At 40.0% G+C, this 22,332-nt stretch overlaps 1 protein-coding gene and 1 long non-coding RNA gene across 2 annotated transcripts; one reads left to right on the top strand and one right to left on the bottom strand.

Moving 5' to 3' along the window:
- Window positions 1–528: 528 nt before the first annotated feature.
- On the bottom strand, window positions 529–1,350 carry LOC119656100. Its single transcript, XR_005249994.1, has 3 exons — window positions 1,291–1,350; window positions 716–1,188; window positions 529–659 (listed from the first exon to the last, which is right to left on the bottom strand). It is a non-coding gene; the product is annotated as an uncharacterized LOC119656100 (long non-coding RNA).
- Window positions 1,351–6,703: 5,353 nt separating this feature from the next.
- LOC119655085 (ornithine decarboxylase 2-like) lies at window positions 6,704–21,860 on the top strand. Its single transcript, XM_038060785.1, has 9 exons — window positions 6,704–7,353; window positions 16,195–16,286; window positions 16,348–16,505; window positions 16,562–16,688; window positions 16,764–16,934; window positions 17,016–17,258; window positions 21,293–21,355; window positions 21,420–21,565; window positions 21,628–21,860. Exons 1-9 carry the CDS (start codon window positions 7,173–7,175, stop codon window positions 21,674–21,676), a joined length of 1,230 nt encoding a protein of 409 aa, XP_037916713.1. The 5' UTR covers window positions 6,704–7,172; the 3' UTR covers window positions 21,677–21,860.
- Window positions 21,861–22,332: the final 472 nt, after the last annotated feature.

The raw sequence follows: 22,332 nt of genomic DNA, 5'->3' as shown, positions 1-22,332 counted from the left end.
CTAATCCTAACGACATTCAATTTATCTGCTTCTTAGCAAAGTAAATCATCATTATCTGAACTCTATTTTTGACAAATCTTCAAAGCTTTTAATTCTATATATGTAGTTTTGGTAAAACCACAAATACCATATGTACACTCTTATCATCATGGCTTGTAATTAGTGTAATTGTTTCTACTTTATATGTCTCCATAGAAATTGTTGTTGGTGATAACCTGACACCTACACGCCATTGCTGCCGGTGATATTCGATAATAGTTCATTCAAAACTACAGCGACTGGTTGCCCCCTCCCCCTGCTGTAGTTGCGATTGGCAACGCAACTACAATTACACTAGTTGGAAAACAGAGTTCCTTTTCGCAACCACAGGATGATTTTTAGAGGCGAGAACTTTAAATTGATATAAAATACAGAAAAATGTCTTTAATCTTCATGAAATTTACTTTACATTGTGTAGTCTGGAGTTCCAGATTCTCCCACATTTTTCATAATAAATCAAACTGTATTTCGGCAAAAACGCGTCCTAATGTTGGCTTCCAAGTGCTCATTTGCGTCTGGTTTGTCGGCATAGACATGCGGAATTTATCGTCCTTCAAAGGTTTCTTTGAGTAAGTTACTCGTATCGCCCTGTGTGGCGGCGTTTTACTGAAATCGCATGCCTATTATTTAAGGCGTGAATAAATTAATATTATAATTATGTGTCTGTACTGCTTACCGTTGATTGTAACGTCCTAGCCCCAATATATCTAATAGGTAATACCCATACTAAAATGTAAGGACTATCCCTAAACATCTAGTAGTATCTACCTGTGCGATAGTTGAGGCCCAGTGATGTAAAGGGATAAGCTTTCCTAATACGCTCGCCTGTCCATACTTTTTAATGTGTGTACTGCCTATTAGATTACTGCGGACGCGCACCAACCGGGGATTTTTTCTTGATGTCGTAATGTTCGAAAATGATTTGTGGATTATTGTCCCCTCCAGTGCTTCATCAATCAACAAAACGTTTAAACGAAATTGTGATGCAATGACAGTAATTCCTTAAGCCCATTTAGAAAAAAATACTGCCCAAACAATGATCATGTTGCTTCAATTCATGCACAAGTTGAACCTTGAAAGGAGGTAAACCAAGATCCTTTCACAAAAGTTTCGGCAAAGACGACGAATTCAATCGTTTGTTGTCGCGCACTGTGCGAAGTAAAAAAAATATTTTAATAGACAATTATGAGCCCCATAAATTCACGCAATTGCACAAGTTGGTAGTGCTACTCCAGTTGAAATTTAACTTACCACTGTCTAGGAGGAAGCATCCAGTTTCACCTTTCACCGACACTTCAATTTATATTTATACAAGTCGAAAACCGAAAGCTTGCCGCTACAGGTATGAAAGGTTTTGTTGAATTTTGATATAAGAATATTTGGGTACACAATGGTTACATTTATCCATAGCTCGTATTGAATATGCGTAAAATCCACCCGATATTAAATTCGATATGTCACTCACATTTTATCTCTTCGGTCGTAGTAATTTGGCGGGAAAGAGGCAACTTTGACTCATCATAACTTCGTTAATAATAGTAGGATTTCCACCAAACCGTATGATGAAAATGAGGTGGTCAACGGATAGTATAGGTCCCAGGGCGAAACGTGGATTGGTAACCATGATGAAGCATAAAACCTGGGAAATGCCTGCTGAACCAACACCAACAGCTCTACTACCAAACTCTATCTCCACCTCCACGTGGTGACCGTTGGGAGCTCTTTTTTAACGAAAAGCTGCAGACGGAGAAGGATGAAGACGAGTCTCCCGCGCCTAAAAACGGGACAAATTGTACCAACTGGTCTTCCAGGTTGGGGGTTGGGTAGGGCTGACAACCCTACACGCAAAACAACTCTTTACGAAGCCACAACAGGAGCCTCGGACTGGACGGATTACACAACGACGAACCCGGCAACGATAACGGAATAACGATTTGTGCATTTCTCATGGAACGTGCGCACCCTGTACAGAGATGAAGCTGATGAGCAGCTAGCCGATACCCTGTCCCAATATAGGGCTTATGTAATAGCGTTACAGGAGATGCGTTGAACAGGGACCGGTTTTCAGGAGAAGAGCCGCTATACCATATATTATAGTGGCCATCCAGTAAACCATGTGCTCGGAGTAGATTTCTTAGTCAGCTCAAAAATGAATCCTGCTGTTATCGGCTTTGAAAACATAAGCGAAATTTAGAAATATAAGTCTCATTAACGTTCACGCCCCTACAGAGAAGACTGCAGACTCGGAGAAGAACACCTTCTACGAGGCAGTAGAACCAACCCTCGAAGCCTGTCCCAGATATGATATCAAAATCATACTTGGGGATTCTAACAGCCAAGTAGGGAAGGAGCCCATATTCAGGCGATACGTTGCCTCCCATAGTTCACACCAAAATGCAAATGATAACGGACTGCGACTGATCCAATTAGCAGTGTCACATGAAATGGTTGTTGGAAGTACCTGGTTTGCACGGAAAGTGGTCCACAAACATACAGACGGCACCACTTTCAACCAAATTGACCACTTACTGATTTAACGCCGCCACCCTCAGTCTTGGAGAATGTCAGAACAAATAGGAGGGCCAATATAGACTCGGCTCAATATCTCGTTGGCATGGTGCATCGAGCTCGAATAACAATACCACCCAGAATCCCTTCTGACAATCAAGTGAGAGTTAACACTGAAACCATCCGCAACACAGCCCTCCGCGACACCTATAAGAGGAAAATGGATGCCGCAATAACCGCAGTCAACAGAAGACCTGGAGGTGAAGCATCAACAAATGATCTTCACAACCATCTGAAGAACGTTATTATTGATACGGCCACAAACATACTTGGCCCCAGCCGCAAAAGGAGTCGGAACGGCTGGTTTGCCGATGAATGTAAGCTAGCAACGGAACGGAAGAATGCTGCATACCGAGTAACGTTGCATTCTCAAAGAACGCGGGCACGCGCGGATACTTATCATGAACTCCGTCGAGCAGAGAAGCGACTTCACAGACGGAAAAAGGAAGCCTGGGAGAACCATCAAGTCTGTGAACTAGAAAAGTACAGGGAGCAACCACACCAGGCGCGCAAGTTTTACCAATAAGTCAGCAGGATGAAGCCTTACAAACCTCGATGCTCATCCTCCCGAGACAAAGAGGGAACCCACAGAATGGGCATATTAGAGCGATGGGTTGAATACTTTGATGAGCTACTGAACAACCAGAACATCGGCGAGTTGGAGGTCCCGCCAACTGAATGGACATCAGTTGTACCATCTTTTCGTCGACTTTAAAGCCGCCTATGACAGCATAGCCAGGGTAAAACTGTACACGGTCATGAGGGAATTCGGTATCCCGACGAAATTAATAACTAGACTAGGCTGACTCTGACCAATGTGTGAGGCCAGATAAAAGCAGCAGGATCACTCTCAAGACCATTCGACATCAACAACGGTCTACGACAAGGGGATGCCCTATCATGCGTCCTCTTTAACCTGGCCCTGGGGAAAGTGATCCGTGATGCTGAGGTAAATGCAAGAGGTACGATCCTCTTCAAGCCCACCCAACTACTGGCCTACTCTGTCGATATAGACATCATGGGAAGAACCACCCGAGACGTACAAACTGCCTTCTTCCAGATCGAGCAGGCGGCAATTGCACGAGATTTTGCACTGCAACATCAATGAAGGCAAGTAAAAATATATGGTAGCAACGTCAGCACCGAAAACCAACCAACCAACAACATCAAATCGCACTGGTCAAACAAGAAGAATAAAGATAGGAGAATACAACTTTGAGACCGTTGACAATTTCTCCTATCTAGGGTCCAAAATCACAACCGATAACAGCTACGATGATGAAATCCGCGCACAGTTGTTGTCAGCCAACAGAGTCTATTTTAGCTTACAAAAACTGTTTCGGTCGAAACGTCTCACCATAAGGTCAAAGCTCTTACTGTACAAGACAATGATCTTGCCAGTCCTCATGTATTCCTGGGAGACTTGGGTTCTTAGCAAGAAGAATTGCGAACTATTGGCCACGTTCGAGAGAAGAATCCTCCGATGAATTTTTGGCACCCTACATAAGGATGGACGATTCCGCAGCCTGCATAACGACGAAATCTATGAGCGATACCATGACCGTCCGGTTGTGGATAAAATGCGGCTCAATAGGTTAAGGTGGGCGAGTCACTTAATCCGTATGGATGAGGATGATCCCACCCGGAAAGTCAATAAGGGCAATATTTATGGTAGAAAAAGAAGCCGAAGCAGACCCTGCCTAAGATGGAGCGATGGGGTTGGTCAGGACAGACAGCTTTCTAGGATATCGAATTGGTGGACCTTGACGGAAAACCGGGATGTCGGGAGTTCCTTATTAAAGTAGGCCTAGACCGGATACCGGTTGTTGCGCCGTTGATGATGAGTATGATGCCTCATACTAAGAGCTATATTAGTGTTACTACTAATCGAGACGTTCCATTTGATACCCCACGTGTCTATATTCGGTTTCAACAAAACCTGATAGATTCGTTTTAGGAATGATGGGGTCCTAAGTCCGCATCAACTTAATGCAGGACCGGACCAAATGGGAAGCAACTTACTCCCTCTTTCCTGATCCACGGACCCCTCGCTTAGGGCTTGCACCCAAACTTCTCAAAAAAGTGAAGCGATGGCGGCTTTACGGTTTCTTACTGTTTCAGCTCTGGCCAAGCTCTGGTCAATAAGGCGGATTTGCGCTCAATATAATTCGTAGTCATGTCGTGTTCTACGAATTATATAAAGGAGCACTCAACATCCGCGAGCCGATACGGTCACGCTGCTCCCAGGGCAGAAGTGAGGCAGCGTCTGACGATTTGCCTCTGCCCTGGTAAGAAATCGTAAAGCCGCCATCGCTTCACTTTTTTTTAAAAACCTGATAGGGTCAGCAGACTTCGTTGATAAAGCATCGCCTGAAATCTGTGTATAAATTTTCATTCATCTGCAGCGATAGCTATCACTTGATAAAATCAAATATCAGAATAGGTAATATTTAGAAGTCTAGATTGCATATACACGCTTTACCATAACTTTTTCATTTTTATTTTTTGATTAGGTATTTTCTGAGAATGCCCTCCTAATTTGAGTTCTGTCTTTCTGTCTCCCTCATGCTCCCACTCCCCTCTTTGTAACGAATGCTAAACTTAACACATGATTCGGAAAGTACTAATGAAGAACTTTTATTTGATACCCCAGATAATTCTTCAGAAAAGTGAGTGTAGCAGACAGACAAACGGATAGACAGACTGACAGAAGGGGAACCGATGTTAATACTGTTTTCTTTTCCACGAAACCTTAAAAGCATCCTATACTAAATTCTCGAAGTATAGTTGCAGTTTGAAGATAAAGTTATATTTCTACTACATTCTGCTCCATACCTAACTGATTTTATATGCACTGGGTGGTATTGCTGCATTCAAACAAGCATTATTTCCTTTTTAATAACTCCACTAATGCAACTCATAAGGCAGTTCGTCTCTCTGCAAGATACTGAAGGCATAATAATACTAAAATATAATGAAGATCTACAGAGTTCACGACTTCCATGTTTGCGACATTTATTACTATTTCCCTAACATGGACATGCTTTAGTCGAAGATTTTCACAACCAATATAACTGTTTAATTTCATCAAGCAAACTTCATTTATGTAGCAAGAAATGATGTAATTTCGGAGCAATGATTATGCAGAACTAACCACCAACCAATAAGTTATATGTATTTTAAATTGGCTTTGAATCTATCTGAGGGACATTTCTATGGAAAAACCACCCTGTGGGTGCTTCTCTTCTCTTCATTTTCGGTTGCCTCGCTAGTTGACGTGAACAAATTGACTGTCTAACCTCAGATTTGCTGATATTGTATTAACCAACCGGTTCGGAAGACGGAATATTCGCACATTTCCTGTGTTTGGTCTGATGCACCACGCGGAATCATATGACCCCGAGTTGACCAATTTCAAACAACCGCATTTTTGCATCATCTTAAACGTCCTTACTTGTACTTAGGAGATGAGCCTTGACCTTCACTGCAACCATTGATGGTGATAAACCAGACACTGATTTGCTTTCAGAAAAGGCTAAATGATAGATGTTCCTATCATGCGAACTCTTTCATTGGATGTCAAAATATTTAAATGAATTTTCAAATGATTCCGGCTGGAGGAAAATTCATTGCCGAAGAAGAATATTCCGTTGCTTTGACAAATTGTTGTCTATTTTTAAGCGTTTTGATTTATTTTTAAAAATAAATCATGGCCAATGATTTGAATATAAGCGACGTATCGTCTCCAATAGAGATGACCCATTTGCCTTGAGCCAGTTATTAGACGTTAGAGTTCCGCGCCTCTATGTTCGAAATTGCTTATGTGCGAAAATATAAGTCTAAGTCTAGCTTGACTAATGGGCAACCATCGAAATCAAGTTTCCTCTTTTTCGCTGATATGACAACCCATGAGAGAAATGCAACCGTTGGTGTGGGTTTATAAAAATACTGCATTAAAAGTTAATAAGAGTTATTATGTTTTGATTATGATTTAATCAGCTAATCATCTGTGATTAAATTGTGAATCACTTTACACCATCTGCTCCATAAAACCAATAAAATTTGCGTGCTGGGACCAACACCAGTCACAGTCAGATCAGACTCTTCTGTGAAAAGGTAAAACGAGCTCCAATAAGTGCTACACGTTCAATTAAAATTAATTCGACAAAAGTATACAGTGAAATAATCAAATAATCCTTCGAGGTGCAACTACTTTTACAGTAAAACGATCTCCAGCTGCTGAACTGAATCCTGTCTTTGATCTTGCCTCTGAACGCCCAGTAGTGAAAAGTAACATAGAATTACTTTAGTCGCGAAATTATCATTTCTATTTCTGACGTTCAGTAATTCGGGATAACCAAAATTTGTAGTTTTATATGATAGTCAAAGCGAGATATTATTTTGCCCGTGAACGTGCGTGAAACACTTTTCCAGTGCGAGATATACACAGATAAACTTCAGAGTTTATTCCAAGCAATACATGTTAGAACTGCCTTTGATCCACTCTATTGGAAGGATCGCTTGCATCGTTTAAAGTTTTGTTATTTTGTGCTAAAAAGAATACAATGAGTGACAAATCGGTTACATACTACAAGGATTCACTAGATATTCCGGATACGGTTCGAACAATGCAGACCGTACATGGACATAACTTCGAAGAGCCCTTCTACATTTGCGATCTTAGTGAAATCGTAAATAAATTCATCATGTGGAAGCGAATTTTACCGAGGATAATACCATATTACGGTAAGGTCAAATCATTATCAAATAACTCCACTATATAACCGCAGTTCTTAGCTAAAAGTTTTATCGCCGTCGAACTCATGGCTTAGAATTATATACAGATCCACCGTCAATATTTTATCTAAAATTAAAAATCATTCACCTTGGGCTTGAGAAAGGGCGGATTCTCCTCGGATCCAGACGATCGTCATTAAGAAACCTTAACAAAGTTAGATTAAATTGAGGGGGCGCACAATTTTCATTCCTAGTCTCTTATTTCCTTCCTATGACCACGCAGTCGAGTTCTCCAATGGAAAGTATAAATAAAAACTCGAATTAGTTAATCTGTTCGAAATCGTCTATATTCAATGTGTCTGCGGGTAATAACCTCTAATTATTCAGTATAATATTAGGGTGTATGGTAACATGCGACGCTCGAATCGTACATTGCATAGACCTGAACGTAAAATAAAATATTAGCTAAAATTCTCGTAATGCCGACTTTGTAAGGCTGTTCAAAGAACTGGTTAATATCACCAAAAAGCATCGAACAGAAGTAAATGTTTGATGTTTATTTTTCATTCACCGATTACGTCTCTATCCGGAAACCTTAAGAATTTGAGTCCAACTACAAATATAACAATATATGTAAATAGAATTTTACATAAACACACGATTTTCACCTGTTGTTTTTCAATGGACAATGGGATTGCATCACAGCTAATTTAACAGGCGGCCGAGCCCCCAATACCTTTCACACAATTTTACCTGACCCACTCCCCAGTTGCATTATTGAAAAATAACATGCAGCAACAATGTTACTCTAGACCTGTTCTGGTATCACACTCGTAATTCCCGGATGAAATTCACTGCTTCCACTAGCAGATTCCCACAATTTTTCTTATTATTTGCTTTGTACTGGTATTCATTGCATAGGACGAGGGGTTCCTCCTCCTCTTCCTCTTCTACCTTCCATTGAATGTAAACTACTCTGTATTGCCCGTCATTCCCCTTCTGCACCTTACCAAGTTAAGGTCATCATTTACATTCTTGATTCTAACGTCGGATTTGGTCCTGATGGCCTGATGGACCCTGTTCTACTGAACACTGAATAAAAAATCTTCATCTATTTCGGCACGATTTTCAATAAGGATTTGAAGAGGTGTTTTTAAGGATGGAGGTGGAAATCTTAAGACGAGGTTGCTGCCCCGGGTTGCCGAAGTGTGTAGCACTCTCGCTCACTGAAGCCGCCTCAACTTTTCCGCCCACACGCCCCGGGACCACTGTGAAGTATTACTTCGTGGGGAGGGCTCCGGCCGATATCAGTGCAATTAAATCACACATTCAGTGAGCTTTCCAAGCTAGACCTATTTCGCAGAACTTTTCTTGTATGGCAATTATTGTTGCGTTTGCTGCGCTTCAATATGTTTTTGACCTAAGCACTTCCTACACGGGATTATGGGATCCGATAAAAACGTCGAGGGTGCAAATCTCGAACAATGGAGCATGCTCCGAGTCCTTGTTGAAAGTAGCGGCAAATTCAGGACAGTCGGGGAACGCATCTAATCTGAAACGATACAAATACTTCCTGAAGCATTCCTGCCTCGTAAGTAACTGTGTCAGGTAGTAATTCAACTCTCGTCTTTTTGCTTAACACATTTCTTAATTTATGGAACCAGCGTATGGGTCCAGTGTCGTTTTCCATAATCATCCCCCGGTTGCTACCATTTCCTCCCCCGATACTGTGGTATATGCGCTGCTTCAGTCTGTATATAATCCTCCCCGAACATCACCCCCATAATGACTGAAAGTCAGATAGAACGATATAAGGAGGGTATGCCAGGTGGTTTTTGTGGCTTCTTTAGTAGGAATAATCTCTGCCTCTTCCGCTATGCGGGAAAACTCCTTCCACTATAGGATTCTCCTTCGACTCCTCCACTTTTCAAATGTACCTAATGTGCGGGTACGTGAGTTGTTGTTGTTGTTTACAATCTTGTATGCAGCGCTCATGCATCCATATTTGCATCAAGGCAGAGTTGTCTGCAGCAATCCCGCTTACTTTCTCGTATGACTTTTATAGAACCTTTTTCTCCAGCTCCCGATGTTCAGACTTTCCTCTTGCTACTGCCAAAGTCTCCTCGTTCGTCGCAGACATGATGATCTCAATAGAGAGATTTCCTGGTTTAACTAGTAGTTTCGTTTTCTGCTGTGGCAACCCGCTGACAGAGCTAACTCCGCATTGCCAGCGCCATTCCCTACAGGTTGTGAATTACTTCACTTAAGCGGTACAGTGCAGATTCACACGGTCCCTCTTTTTTCAGAGGAAGTTCCCCCGGGTGAAGTACGCCTCTCACCTATCGATCCTTAATCTTTCTTGTATGGAGCACAATGTAATCGAATGGACTTTTCATGTTCACAGGATGTTTCCGACAATAATTTGCAGAACTCAAAATTCACTTTCAATCGCCGATACCGATCCTTTCTCCAATTTTCGAGACCCTGAAGCTTGCTTTTTTAAACGTTTTCTCTGTTCTTAGTTTTAGGGGAGGAAACTACATTAGAAGGCTTCTTTTCACGAACTTTTTTTAGATTTTTTCAGTAGGACCAATTAATTGGAATTCAATCAAATTTGGACATTATATTCGTCGTATTGTGAACAAAGAACAAGATTTTTTTTGGATAATTTAAGTTATGATAGTTACCCAACATTCAACATTCATTCAAGGTCGTAATTAGAGTTCTCTAACTGCGAGACTCCAATTTTTTCTGAAACCAAAAAGGTTTCAAAACTTTACATTACTAACTTATTTTCTGAGAATATGAACCTCAATGCAAGTAAGAATAATCAAAATTAAAATTACCGCATTTGTTGAATTTCAATTTTAATAATCCAAAATGTTGGCTCATATTCTCGGTAATGTTATAAAGAATCATACCTCCAAATTTCGTAATAATCCGTTTATTGCTTTTTGAGCTATAATTCCTGCAAAATCTGAAAAAGACATTTTGAAAATAAGAAACTGTTTAAAAAAAATGTGTTTGAAAACTCGCTCTTCCGGTGCTCGTCGCGGCATTCCAGATACTATATAGAGGGCTTTTCTTATGGCTTGACAGCCATGTATTAGCCGCTTCATTATTGGCGACTTCGGAACGAACTATTACCTTGGTTGAAGATTGAGACAGTCCTAAGTCCGCATCCAGTTAATATCGGACTGGACAAATTGAAGAAACTTTCTCCCACATTTGTGGTCCCTAGACGAAACCATCAGACATTTTTTTGAACTATTACCTTTTACAGCGAATCAATACCTGACGATTGGCAACGAGGCATTATCTGCCTCAGGCATAAAAAGGGAGATATCACACAGTGCAACAATTATAGAGGTATCACGTTGCTGAGTACCACCTATAAGATATTCTCTATCTTGCTAGGCCGGATAGCCCCATACGCCCAGAACATCATTGGCCCATACCAAAGAGGCTTCACTCCAGGCAAATCAGCAACAGATCAGATTTTCTTTCTGCGGCAAGAGATGAAAAACTGTTGGAATATGGAAAACAGTTGCACCATCTGTTCATCGACTTTAAAACCGCCTATGATAGCATAGCCAGGGTAAAACTGTATACGGCCATGAGAGAATTCGGTATCCCGACGAAATTAATAAAACTGACTAGGCTGACCCTGACCAATGTGCGAGGACAGATAAAAGCAGCAGGATCACTCTCAAGACCATTCGACATCAACAACGATCTACGACGAGGGAATACCCTATCATGCGTCCTCTTTAACCTGGCCCTGGGGAAAGTGATCCGTGATGCTGAGGTAAATACAAGAGGTACGATCCTCTTCAAGTCCACCCAACTACTGGCCTATGCTGTCGATATCGACATCATGGGAAGAATCATCCGAGACGTACAAACTGCCTTCATCCAGATCGAGCAGGCGGCCATTGGAGCGAGATCTTGGGTTGCACATCAATGAAGGCAAGACAAAATATATGGTGGCAACGTCAGCACCGAAGACGAATCAACCAACAACATCAAACCGCACTGGTCAAACAGGAAGAATAAGGATAGGAGAATACAACTTTGAGACTGTTGACAATTTCTCCTATCTAGGGTCCAAAATCACAACCGATAACAGCTACGATGATGAAATCCACGCACGGTTGTTGTCAGCCAACAGAGCCTATTTCAGCCTAGAAAGACTATTCCGCTCGAAACGTCTCACCATTGGGTCAAAGCTCTTACTGTACAAGACTATGATCTTGCCAGTCCTCATGTATTCCTCGGAAACTTGGGTTCTTAGCAAGAAAAATTGCGAACTCTTGGCCACGTTCGAGAAAAGAATCCTCCGAAGAATTTTTGGCCCCCTACATGGGGATGACGATTCCGTAGCCTACATAATGACGAAATCTATGAGCGATACCATGACCATCCGGTTGTGGATAAAATCCGGCTCAATAGGTTACGGTGGACGGGTCACTGAATCCGTATGGATGAGGATGATCCCACCCTGAAAGTCTATAAGGGCAATATCTATGGTAGAAAAAGAAGACGAGGCAGACCCTGCCTAAGATGGAGCGATGGTGTTGGTCATGACGCCAGACAGCTTTTAGGGATATCGAATTGGTGGACCTTGACGGAAAACCGGGATGTCTGGAGTTCCTTATTAAGGCAGGCCTAGACCGGATACCGGTTGTTTCGCCGTTGATGATGATGATTACCTTTTACACATTCTTTAGAAAATTTGGAATTTTTCTGAATAATTTGCATCTAATATACAAAGCAATTTTTGCTGCCACAATGGATGAAAGGTTCAACGTCTATTTGTTATTTCATTTTTCGACTTAGCTGTAGGTTAAGGACAAAGGTGTTCGTACACCCCATTTTTAAGGTTTTGTGAAAAACCTTTCATACCTGAAGCATTCAGCTTCCGATTTCCCGACTTGTTGCAAATATTTAAGAAACTAATAATGTGAACCAGAAAATTCGAGTACATTTATATTTGAAACCGACTATTATTAGGAAAGTATAAAATATAACTTATTTTCCATACATATTGACCCGAAAATTCAAAAATAAAGATATTCGACGGAGGACAAAAGTTTTCGTACATAGTAGTATACCTAATAATAGTGTAATAATATAGAAACAAGTCGGGATATGGAAAACTGCACGTTTCAGGTAAAAGGTTTTGTATTTGTCTTATGTGAGGAACCCCTATGAATGGTTTTCCATTCGTACCTAGCAAAAAATGCAAAATATTCCTTCATTAATTGCTAAAATAAAGATGTACATATGTACATACAGCTAATGCTAATCCTAAATAAACAAACGTTGCCATTAAAATGCTATTGGATCTATCTGTATTTTTATCACGTGCGACTTTTAGCCAGTCTAATTTAAGAACTATATTTATCTCCCCCTTACTTTTGAAAAATTGCTTCGGATATTTGTCAACCCCATCCTCGCAGGGGGTGAGGAGTTAGTGGAGGGAGAAGGCACCCGCGCAGGTGCGGGAAGATCTAGAGTGGCAGGAGGAGGCACCTTCTATCGGAAATAGCACCTTTTCGGGGTGCCGTAACTTTAAGAAAAGGAGAAAGGCTGCATTTTTTCCTTCTATATATCCCCTTTACACTCTTTCTCTTCGTTGGAAAACCCAAATTTTCCATGATGATATCAAAATACCCCCCATTAGACGGGGGGATTTGTTAGAAAGGACTTTCTTTACCACTGCGGGAAGAAGGCTCAAAATTGAAGCTTATCGTTTAAAGAGGTGGTGATCCCCGCAGTTCTTTAATAGGTTTAGAAAAGGAGAGCCTTTCTCTTTGTTATACTACATATCCTCCCCATTCTGTCCTCCTCAATGGACAGGTTTGAAAATTCAATTCGGCCATGATGCTATAGAAGGAACCACACTTTGAAGGGCCATAACATTTTAAGGGGGATGGGCACCACAAGTTTTGACCGGGTTTGATACTATAGAAGGAACCACACTTTGAAGGGCCATAACATTTTAAGGGGGATGGGCACCGCAAGTTTTGACCGGGTTTGAAGAGAATGGCGCCATTTCCTTCCTAATCCATAAACTTTCCAACCCCTCCGGGTATGGGGTCGAAAATGCAACCTTTATCAAAATTATAATTCAGCCGTCAACTGAAAAATAATGCACAACGAAGCACAATATACCCATAAACAACGCAACTCGTTGCCCAAAAGATTTCAAACATGTTTGAAATTCATTAAACATTTGCGCAACGCATCAATCATTTCCATACCAAGCAAATTATTGCCCAACGCTGCCTGCTAGTCTGTTATTTGATAATGTATAGGGCCTATAACGCATCATCATTCATTTCCACTTTACCCTGTGCCCAAAAGCATACATATATGTACTTAAAATAAATATCACTGGTACTAACGTGAACACATGTCTATCCTATTGGAGGCTACCTCCAAACTTTCTTAGCGCATACATATTGACACATATGTCTGTCTCGAGTAATTCGTACTAATATACAAATAAGTCAAAAAAACCTAAACACGGAAAACTAAAATATCCCCCCCTCCGGCCCCGCTCATTTCAGGCCAATTTACATGATGATACCATTATCATAAACATCTTAGAGTGCAATAAATTCACGTGAACTGTTCAACTTTGACCCTCTATTACTTTGCTAATAATAGTTAATTTCATTCAGACGCAAGGTTATGCCTTATATTATCCTTTATACCAATGCCAAATTTTGTATTTATAGGATAAAACTAAAGCAGGTTTTCGGGTAAATTTCTAAAATATAATAATATGTTATTATTTCCTTCATTTGATAAGATATCCGAATGGGGTTCATCTTGAGGCCTAGATTTTTTCAGATTTTGCGGTTGGATAAGATTCTGCCAACGAGACCTGCTTCACTTTTTGGGGCACAATCCCAGTTTCGAAAAGTACTAATCGGGCCCTTTCATTTGATACCCCACATGACTATATTCGGTGAAAAAAATTTTACACTATTCTTTCGCATGCACAAAATGACGCTATCATTGGGCGAAATTGACTCATCTATAACATATGTAGTGCAAATAGTCATGTTTGGCGGAAGAAAAACTCATCATCCATAAGTAAAATAACATTTCTTCCTTGCGACTGCGACTTTGGTGGGTCATCCACGCTCTTTTATTCCCTTGACATTGGACTTTAAAAATGTTTAAATCGTGTGGAAGTGGAATTTCAAACTCATCCTCCATGTTTGTGCAGAAAAAAATTGTGACACGTTCATTCGAGATTTCCTTTGCAAGTCTCTGCTTTCACCGCCATAGTTTTGTCCGGTATTGCTCAAAAATAAAGCGCCGTTACACAGTTGTAAATGTGTTTAGGGGAAATCCAGTGCAAACCTCCTTTACTTTCGGTGTCCACTCACCAACTATAGGACAATCAGGAGAGGTGACCTAACCGCTTAAGGTTCTGTATTTTATTCCATACCAACCACAACTAATGTTAAAATTGTCATTTCCCAAACTGTAAGCAACTTTCAACGCCTTTTCCTGTGTTAATGGTCCAGAAATTGGGATGGCATTTGATCGGGCTCGGCATAGCCACTCACATGCAACTTGATCAATCATCAGCCACCCCTCTGCTTAATATGTCTTCCTTGAAATATCATTCCCATGATTTACCCATTTTTGAATAATATTTATTTTAATTCTTAAAATTTCTGCAGCTTTCCCAATTTTAAACTTCTTTCCAAGATTACGGACACTCAATTCCTCGAACTCATCGAATTCGGAAAACTAAGCACAACTGTCGGAATTCTTTCCCGAAAATGTTTTTCTACTATCGGCGTATTGGACATTTTTACATCAAACTATAGATAAAATGTCTGTCCCCGTCCCCTTATGAGAATGTCCGGATATCAGAAGTAAAAATAAAATGAAAACTTAAAAATCATGAGGGCAATATATAATCGTCCGCTTACGATAAATGTGCGCTTGCTAGAAGTGTCCGTTCAGGGAAGTTTTACAGTATAAGCTGTACTCACTGCGAGCACATATCACCTTAGTCATAAAGTTCCAAGAATGCCTATTTTTCCCCTTAAAGTAATCTTTACCGATTACAACAATAATGCCAGCGCTTCATCCATTGGTATAGTTATCAGAATCATCTTCAATTTTTCCATTACATCCACTTGGCTGCCGAAACGCGTTCTCCTAACGACTCAGACTCAATAGGCTTGGCCTTCACGAGGCTCGCGAGTTTCACGAAGTGTTCCGTTTGAGGTTTTGGTAACCAGTTTTTTTTCAAAACCTTCAATATAGAGTAGTTGTCGTCATTCCATTATCTTCTCCAATAAAGTTAATAAATATGGAAATGCAAATTTCCTTACATAGGACGTAACGTACGGGACGATATTTGCAAGTTTCATGAAAATCCTACTAAATTTAAATAACAAGGTTGGAATAGATAAAAGTTACTTTTTTGAAAAGCCGAGTTCCTACGAATTCAGCTATGGCACTTGTTACATGTGGACAAATTACGACAAATATTTTAAAGCAAAACCTGGGAAATTTCGCTTTTAAAATTTTTCACATATGGTCCATCAATGACCACGGTTAGCGTGTTACCCGCCCCAGATAATGACATTTATCATTATATATTTTGGGCAGTGTACCGAAGAATTTGTTTTCTTTCATCATAAACTAATATCAAAGTAAACTTGATGAAATGACGGTTAATTCACATGTACTAATCGTGGAAAACTAGTCAACCTCCCTCCTTATTCCTCTTCCATATTTACTCTGCTTTCTATTGCATTACAGTCATTGTCCTTTTTTCTGTAATTGAACTAATGATCTTTAATCCTTTAGCTGTGAAATGCAACACATACGCTCCTCTCTTGACTATGCTAGCAGAACTAGGAATCGGATTTGACTGTGCCTCGGGCAATGAAATAGTAAAGGTACGTGGGTGAAACATCGCTGAAATTGTAGACCATTGATTGATTAATCAACTGTTTTCAGATACAAGCTTTGGGAGTGCTACCAAACCGCATAGTATTCGCTAATCCTGTCAAGAGGACTTCAGAACTTTTATACGCAAGGAAACATGGTATCAAAAGGATGACATTTGACAACGAATGTGAACTGCATAGAGTAAAAAAACTATTCCCCGACGCCGAGTAAGACGAGTATTAAGCGATACGTTCTTTCCGTTAATAACCATTCTTCACTATAGGCTCATACTAAGAATTCGTTGTGATGCCAAAAAGGCCTGGTTCCGAGGTCTCGGTGAAAAATATGGATGCGATCCGAAAATTGAAGCGTTTGAACTAATTCAATCAGCGTTGAGTTTAAACATGAAGGTGAGCGGTATATTCGCGCAATATTACAGCGACATGCTGAGTCCAATTCTAATCCGTGACTTAAATTTCCGGCAGGTTATCGGCATAAGCTTTCATGTTGGTTCAGGATGCTTAGACTATGGTACGTACTTTAAAGCTATAGCTACCGCGAGGAAGATATTCGATTTAAGTGAGAAAATTGGAAACCGCATGACATTACTAGACATAGGAGGAGGATTTATTTCTGACGTCCAAGCGTTCAGCGAGGTAATTCCTAACAACTCCTGAATGGTTCAAATTTACCCAAATCTATATATATGAATATGTGTCTCTAAAATTTTACTATAGGTGGCAAAAGTTATCAATCAGGCTTTATCTACCTTCTTCCCCAGTAACGATGTTACTGTCATAGCGGAACCAGGTCGTTATTTTGCTTCTGCAGCCTTCACTCTCGTAACCAAAGTAATTAATGTGAAAGAGGCACGTAACAATGGGAAACCAAGCTTCGCATATACGATAAACTGCGGTATTCATGCAGGTTTTCGGTACTTACTATTCGGCAGAAAGTTAACGAGGCCAGAAGTGATTCGGGTAAGTAATGCATGGTCCAGGATGAAAAAAAAACTTCAAAATAATTTGAGAAAATAGAAAAATTTCATTTGCAGAATTATTTTTTTGCTATTAGTTGAACTGAATTATTTGGATGTACTATATATGTATTTGCAGAAATTTCGAGATGGCTTCAGGGTTAGTCCAATTTTTCTTAGATTTGCGACAGTTTTCGATCCTTCACTCCTTCGTTTTGTAACTGATTCTAAAAAAAATCATGTGAAAAAATATGGGGACCCCATCCACGCAGAGAACATCAGGATTTTGCGTTCACTTTGAAGGGAACACAATATACATGTAAAAACTTTGCTCCTGAACTAGCCGTATAGAACATCGTTACGTTGATTAGTACTGAAGCACGACCTTCGGTTGACATCAGTTACAAAAGAAAGAGAGTGAAAGCAATAGACTTAAAGAGAGAATTCAATCTCAAAAACTACCCAACAGAAAAATTCAATTCCTGCATCTATTCGAATAAAATTGATAGTAGTAGAGTGGAATCCCCATAATTCTTACTTCCGGCTAATTCGTATAAATCTGCCGGGCCCTAGAGTTAACTTTCTTTACTTTGCACTTCCGGTAATTGGTAATCCCGAAATTTCATAGTAAATCGTCAGTCCCTTGGCGATACGAATTATCGGTATTCTACTGTATTGCGTTTCCCAAATTGTCTGGACGATCCCTTGCTAGCTTCTCCCTCGAAGTGCGAAATTTCGCAACGATACAAATGACAACATAGACCGTCATACTAAATTGTTTGGTGTTAATCTTGATTAATAACAGTAATTGCACTAGATCAAACTTACGTTTCTGGGTATATTAACTCCGCCTTATAATATCAACATCATATTAAAGTGGATAGTCTGACATATTAACGGCCTTTATAATTGGTTTCTTACATAATTACTACTAACTTACAAATTCAAAAAATATTTTATATCCGAAACGCCAACCTCCCGGTTTCCGACTGTCTTAAAACTGTTCGTAAATGAAAAGGACCCTTTAAAATGAATATGGAATCGCTTAAGGGCTAAAAGTCACATCCTACAGGATAAATGCGCGAAAAGTCAAAGAAAAGATCAAATAACCCGAAAATCAAGTTAGTTAAAACTTAACAAACATCCGCTGGATCAGTTGCGCAATCGTTAAGGATTCCTTCTCCAGGAACCCGAGGTCAACCATAAAACATTCTGAAAATCCGCGGGCCTTTGAAAAATATTTAAAAAACCGAGCTACTAGTTGTCTGCAAAGGTAATAAGAAGACCTAGGTTATTTCGGCAATACGAGTATTCACTGAATTGTTCACAATTGAACTTCGTCCAGCTGTCAAGATATTTAGCTTCACAAACAGTGTTATGCCGTCGACGTAACCTCTAAGACCGAAAACCAAAACCATGGTTGTACACGCTGTTCGACAATGCAAATGCGTTACTGCATTTGAATGCATTGATGACACTTCTGTTTGGAGGACCACGGTTACGGTGGCTTGCCATATCATTCAGAAGAGATGGAACTTCACCGGATGTTATACGTCCGAATATAATTGTCATGTACTCCTTCCACCTCTTCTATTTGTTGCTATTTGTGATCGGGGATGAGAAGCCCACCGATAACGTTACTCACACTACCATCGAAAAGCTTACCACCGCGACAAACTCTACCGTGATGCAGTATCCGGTAGCAGTTTTTGCTTCCCTGATCAATGCAATACTACAATTCATTGTTTTTGCAGTCGGCAAGGTTTGCTGACTTCCATTTAGCATGTGGCCGACAACTTGACACAGATATAAAGGCACGATGTTTGGAGTGTAGGTCGTTTGTGCAGCAAGAAAGTTTTCACACTGCTAGATGACAGACGGATTGCGGAAACAAAGGGGATCCAATTTGGGGAGCCGACGCTCTGTTCCCTTAACAGTGAAGGTGAGCAAACAATTAGACGATGGTTCAAGGCCGATGTCAGCAGCTTTTTTATTATGCATATTCAGAAGACAACTTCTGATCCATGGAAATAAAACTGATCTTATGACGGGCCCTGTGCTAGAACAGTGTCGCACCGATTAGGAGGTGGTGAAAATTGCAGAAATCTTCAACCTTTTCACTATTGTGGTTATGGTCCCCAAGGCAATACCTCCCCGTCACATGTCCGTGCAGGGTCTTCTAGAGCCTCTTTGACATTCACATCATCCAACACGGTCACAATGCCACCTTTAGGAAAGCTGTTCTAAACTGTGGGTAGGGGTTCTTAGAAAGCCTCGTTCTACAAGAGGGAACAAATACTCTTCAGAGTCCCAATATCCTACTTCGTTTAGGATCTTAATGTGCAGCCTATATCGTTGGAATTCTCGCTCAAGTTGGAGAAAGTGAGCATTCTGGACGCTTTCGTTACCATTTTCAAGGAGAGTGTGCAAATTCCAAAAATCAATCATTAGTCGTGTGTTGTAGATTTTACAAAGAAAAGTTCCTTTATTTTCTACAGTTAAATAATGAAAGCATTTTAATATGCTATGAATCTTCCATTGAAACTTTGTAGCAAACCATTGTACAGGTGGTACTAAAGAGGGACGCATGTTAAATCCGAGACACAATCATCTACAGTAGAATTGGAATCCATTTTTAAGTTTTCACAAACTGAGTTGCGAGTGATGTCTTTGTTAATACACCAAGTCATGTTTCGCAGCAGTGCGGGGCTCACAAAGGTCAGATCCACCACTATCAAACAAACTGCGCAACGCAGGCTGTTGCAAAATAATTCGCTTTTGTGCGCGGGGTAAAGTGGAAATGAATGAAGATGCGTCATAGGCCCCATACACTATCAAATAACAGGCTGCATTGCGCAATAATTTGCCATTGTATGGGCGTGTTTAATGCGTTCCGCAACTGTTTAACGAATTTCAAACATGTTTGAAATCTTTTGCGCACCGGAGACGTTTACGCAACGCATTGTGTTTTATATGGGCATACTGCGATTCGTTGCACAATATCTTTCAGCTGACGGCTGAATTATAATTTTGGTAAAGATTGAATTTTCAACCCCATCCTCGGAGGGGATGGAAAGTTTATGAAGGAGGAAGGAAGTGGTGCCCTCTCTTAAAATTCGATAAAAACTCATGGCACTCATCACTCTTAAAATTTTGTTACCTCTCAAAGTGGGATTCCTTTATAGCATCATAGCCAAGTTTAAAGCTATCCCGTGAGGAGGGCAGAATGGGGAGGATGTGTAAAAGAAAGAGAAAGGTACTCTTTTTCTAACCCCGTTAAAGGATTGCGACGGTCAACATCCCTTTAAACGAGAGGGTTTAATTTTGTTTTTTGAGCTCTCTCTCTCAAATCCCCCGTCTAATGGGGGAATATTTTGATATCATCAAGGTAAATTCGGGTTTGGCGACCGTACAACCGGAGAGTGAGAGGGTATATAGAAGGATAAAAAATCCTCCCGTACTTCTGTTAAAGTTACGGCACTTCGAGAGGTACTATTTTCGAATCATAAATAAGTTGGTAAGGTAATATCGTCCCATTGTGCAAGGGGCTACAGAGGGGGTCGCCCCGTTGCGCAATTTGTTTGACAGTATATGGGCCTTATGAGTCTAACCACTATTTCATATACACATCATCATCTTCGTTGGTGAATATTATATTCAACTGCATTCAAATTTCTAATAAATTTTGGAGAAGACCACACTATCAAACGACTGACTCATGTGATCTTTATATGACTCGCCGACTGCATGTAAATAACACTGAGTTACCAGTGAATTTTTTTCTGAACTGGTCCATCTGTTGATCCCCATAATTGGCAGTTGGTAGTTGCTAACATAATTACTCACTAGCAATGCAAGTGGCTACTTACTTTGTCAAATAATTTTTCACATCAAGCCATCAATAGTCAAAATAGTTATTCAGTTAATCGAAAAAGTGCTTTTTCATCTTCAACTAATAAATTACAACTATTATTAATTGCAACTACATTTTGTACAGCACTCAAAACAGCCAAATTTTTTTATCTTCTTCCCATTCAGGAGACAAATGAAGAAAAGTATAAATGTACTATATGGGGACCCACATGTGATCCAGCTGACAAAGTAAGACCAATACCTCTAATCAAACTTTATAAAAATACTAAAAGACTTTTACTCCTGTCACAAGCTATATGAGGACATTCGGTTACCTAAGCTGCAAGTTGATGACGTCCTAATCTTCCGAAATTTCGGAGCGTACTCTACAGTGTTAGCAACGAACTTCAATGGATTCGAAATGGCTGAAATCAAACCTTATTTGAATGTCAAACACGAGTAAGCTAACAGCTTCCTGCCATTTACATTATATCAAGCTTACAATTAATATCTTTCCTCAGAAATCTGAACCAACAAACGGAATGGGACCGCCAAACAATTATTCAGTAACTCGTGATAAAATAATTTTCGACTGAACCTTTATCAGCTTCTCCTTCAAGATACTTCTGTATATTTTGTTTTATGCTTTAATTTATGTAACTCTGTACATGATATTTTTCATATTAGTATGTATGTATTTAACAAATATATGTAATTGGTGCGAAAGGAAAAAATAAAGTACGGTAAAAATGTATAGACGGATTTTCAAATCGTCCTTGCAAGGACGAAGAAATGTTGTGGATGGATTTTCGCTAATCCAGCGCAGCTACATACATAACTCTCGCTCCTACATTCATACGTTTCTGACAACTCGTTGGGAATTAAGCGTCGGAAATGCGTTCATTTGGAAATATCCTTTGAAAATAAGAACTTTTCTTGGCATATTTTTATTAAGTGCGTTTTGTAAGTATAACCTCACTCACTATCAGATTAATCATTTTATGATTAAATTTACGTCATACTTCAAAATGAATAAAATTACTATTATAAATTAAGAACTAAAGGAATTTACCAGCAAGAAGCGCTAGCTATAAACTATGTGCTAAATAAAATTGAAACCGGGAGCTGGACGTTTGAGGTATAGAGGGTTTTTCCTTTCCTTATATAAGGTATCTTGAGTGCATCGATAACGTTTTTAAAGCGTTTCGCGTTCTTTTATTTAATCC

Source organism: Hermetia illucens, chromosome 4, assembly GCF_905115235.1.
Source record: "Hermetia illucens chromosome 4, iHerIll2.2.curated.20191125, whole genome shotgun sequence".
In the NCBI taxonomy this organism is placed as follows: Eukaryota; Metazoa; Arthropoda; class Insecta; order Diptera; family Stratiomyidae; genus Hermetia; species Hermetia illucens.
The sequence above is the reverse complement of the archived record's forward strand: the minus strand, read 5'-3'. Positions and strand labels throughout refer to the sequence as shown.

What these genes read in the sequence shown, in the direction of transcription:
- LOC119655085 (XM_038060785.1), top strand. Translation starts at nt 7,173, where the DNA reads ATGAGTGACAAATCGGTTACATACTACAAGGATTCACTAGATATTCCG. An exon ending in AAACTATTCCCCGACGCCGA is followed by an intron (nt 16,506 to 16,561) that starts GTAAGACGAGTA and finishes TCTTCACTATAG; the next exon opens with GCTCATACTAAGAATTCGTT. An exon ending in ACGTCCAAGCGTTCAGCGAG is followed by an intron (nt 16,935 to 17,015) that starts GTAATTCCTAAC and finishes ATTTTACTATAG; the next exon opens with GTGGCAAAAGTTATCAATCA.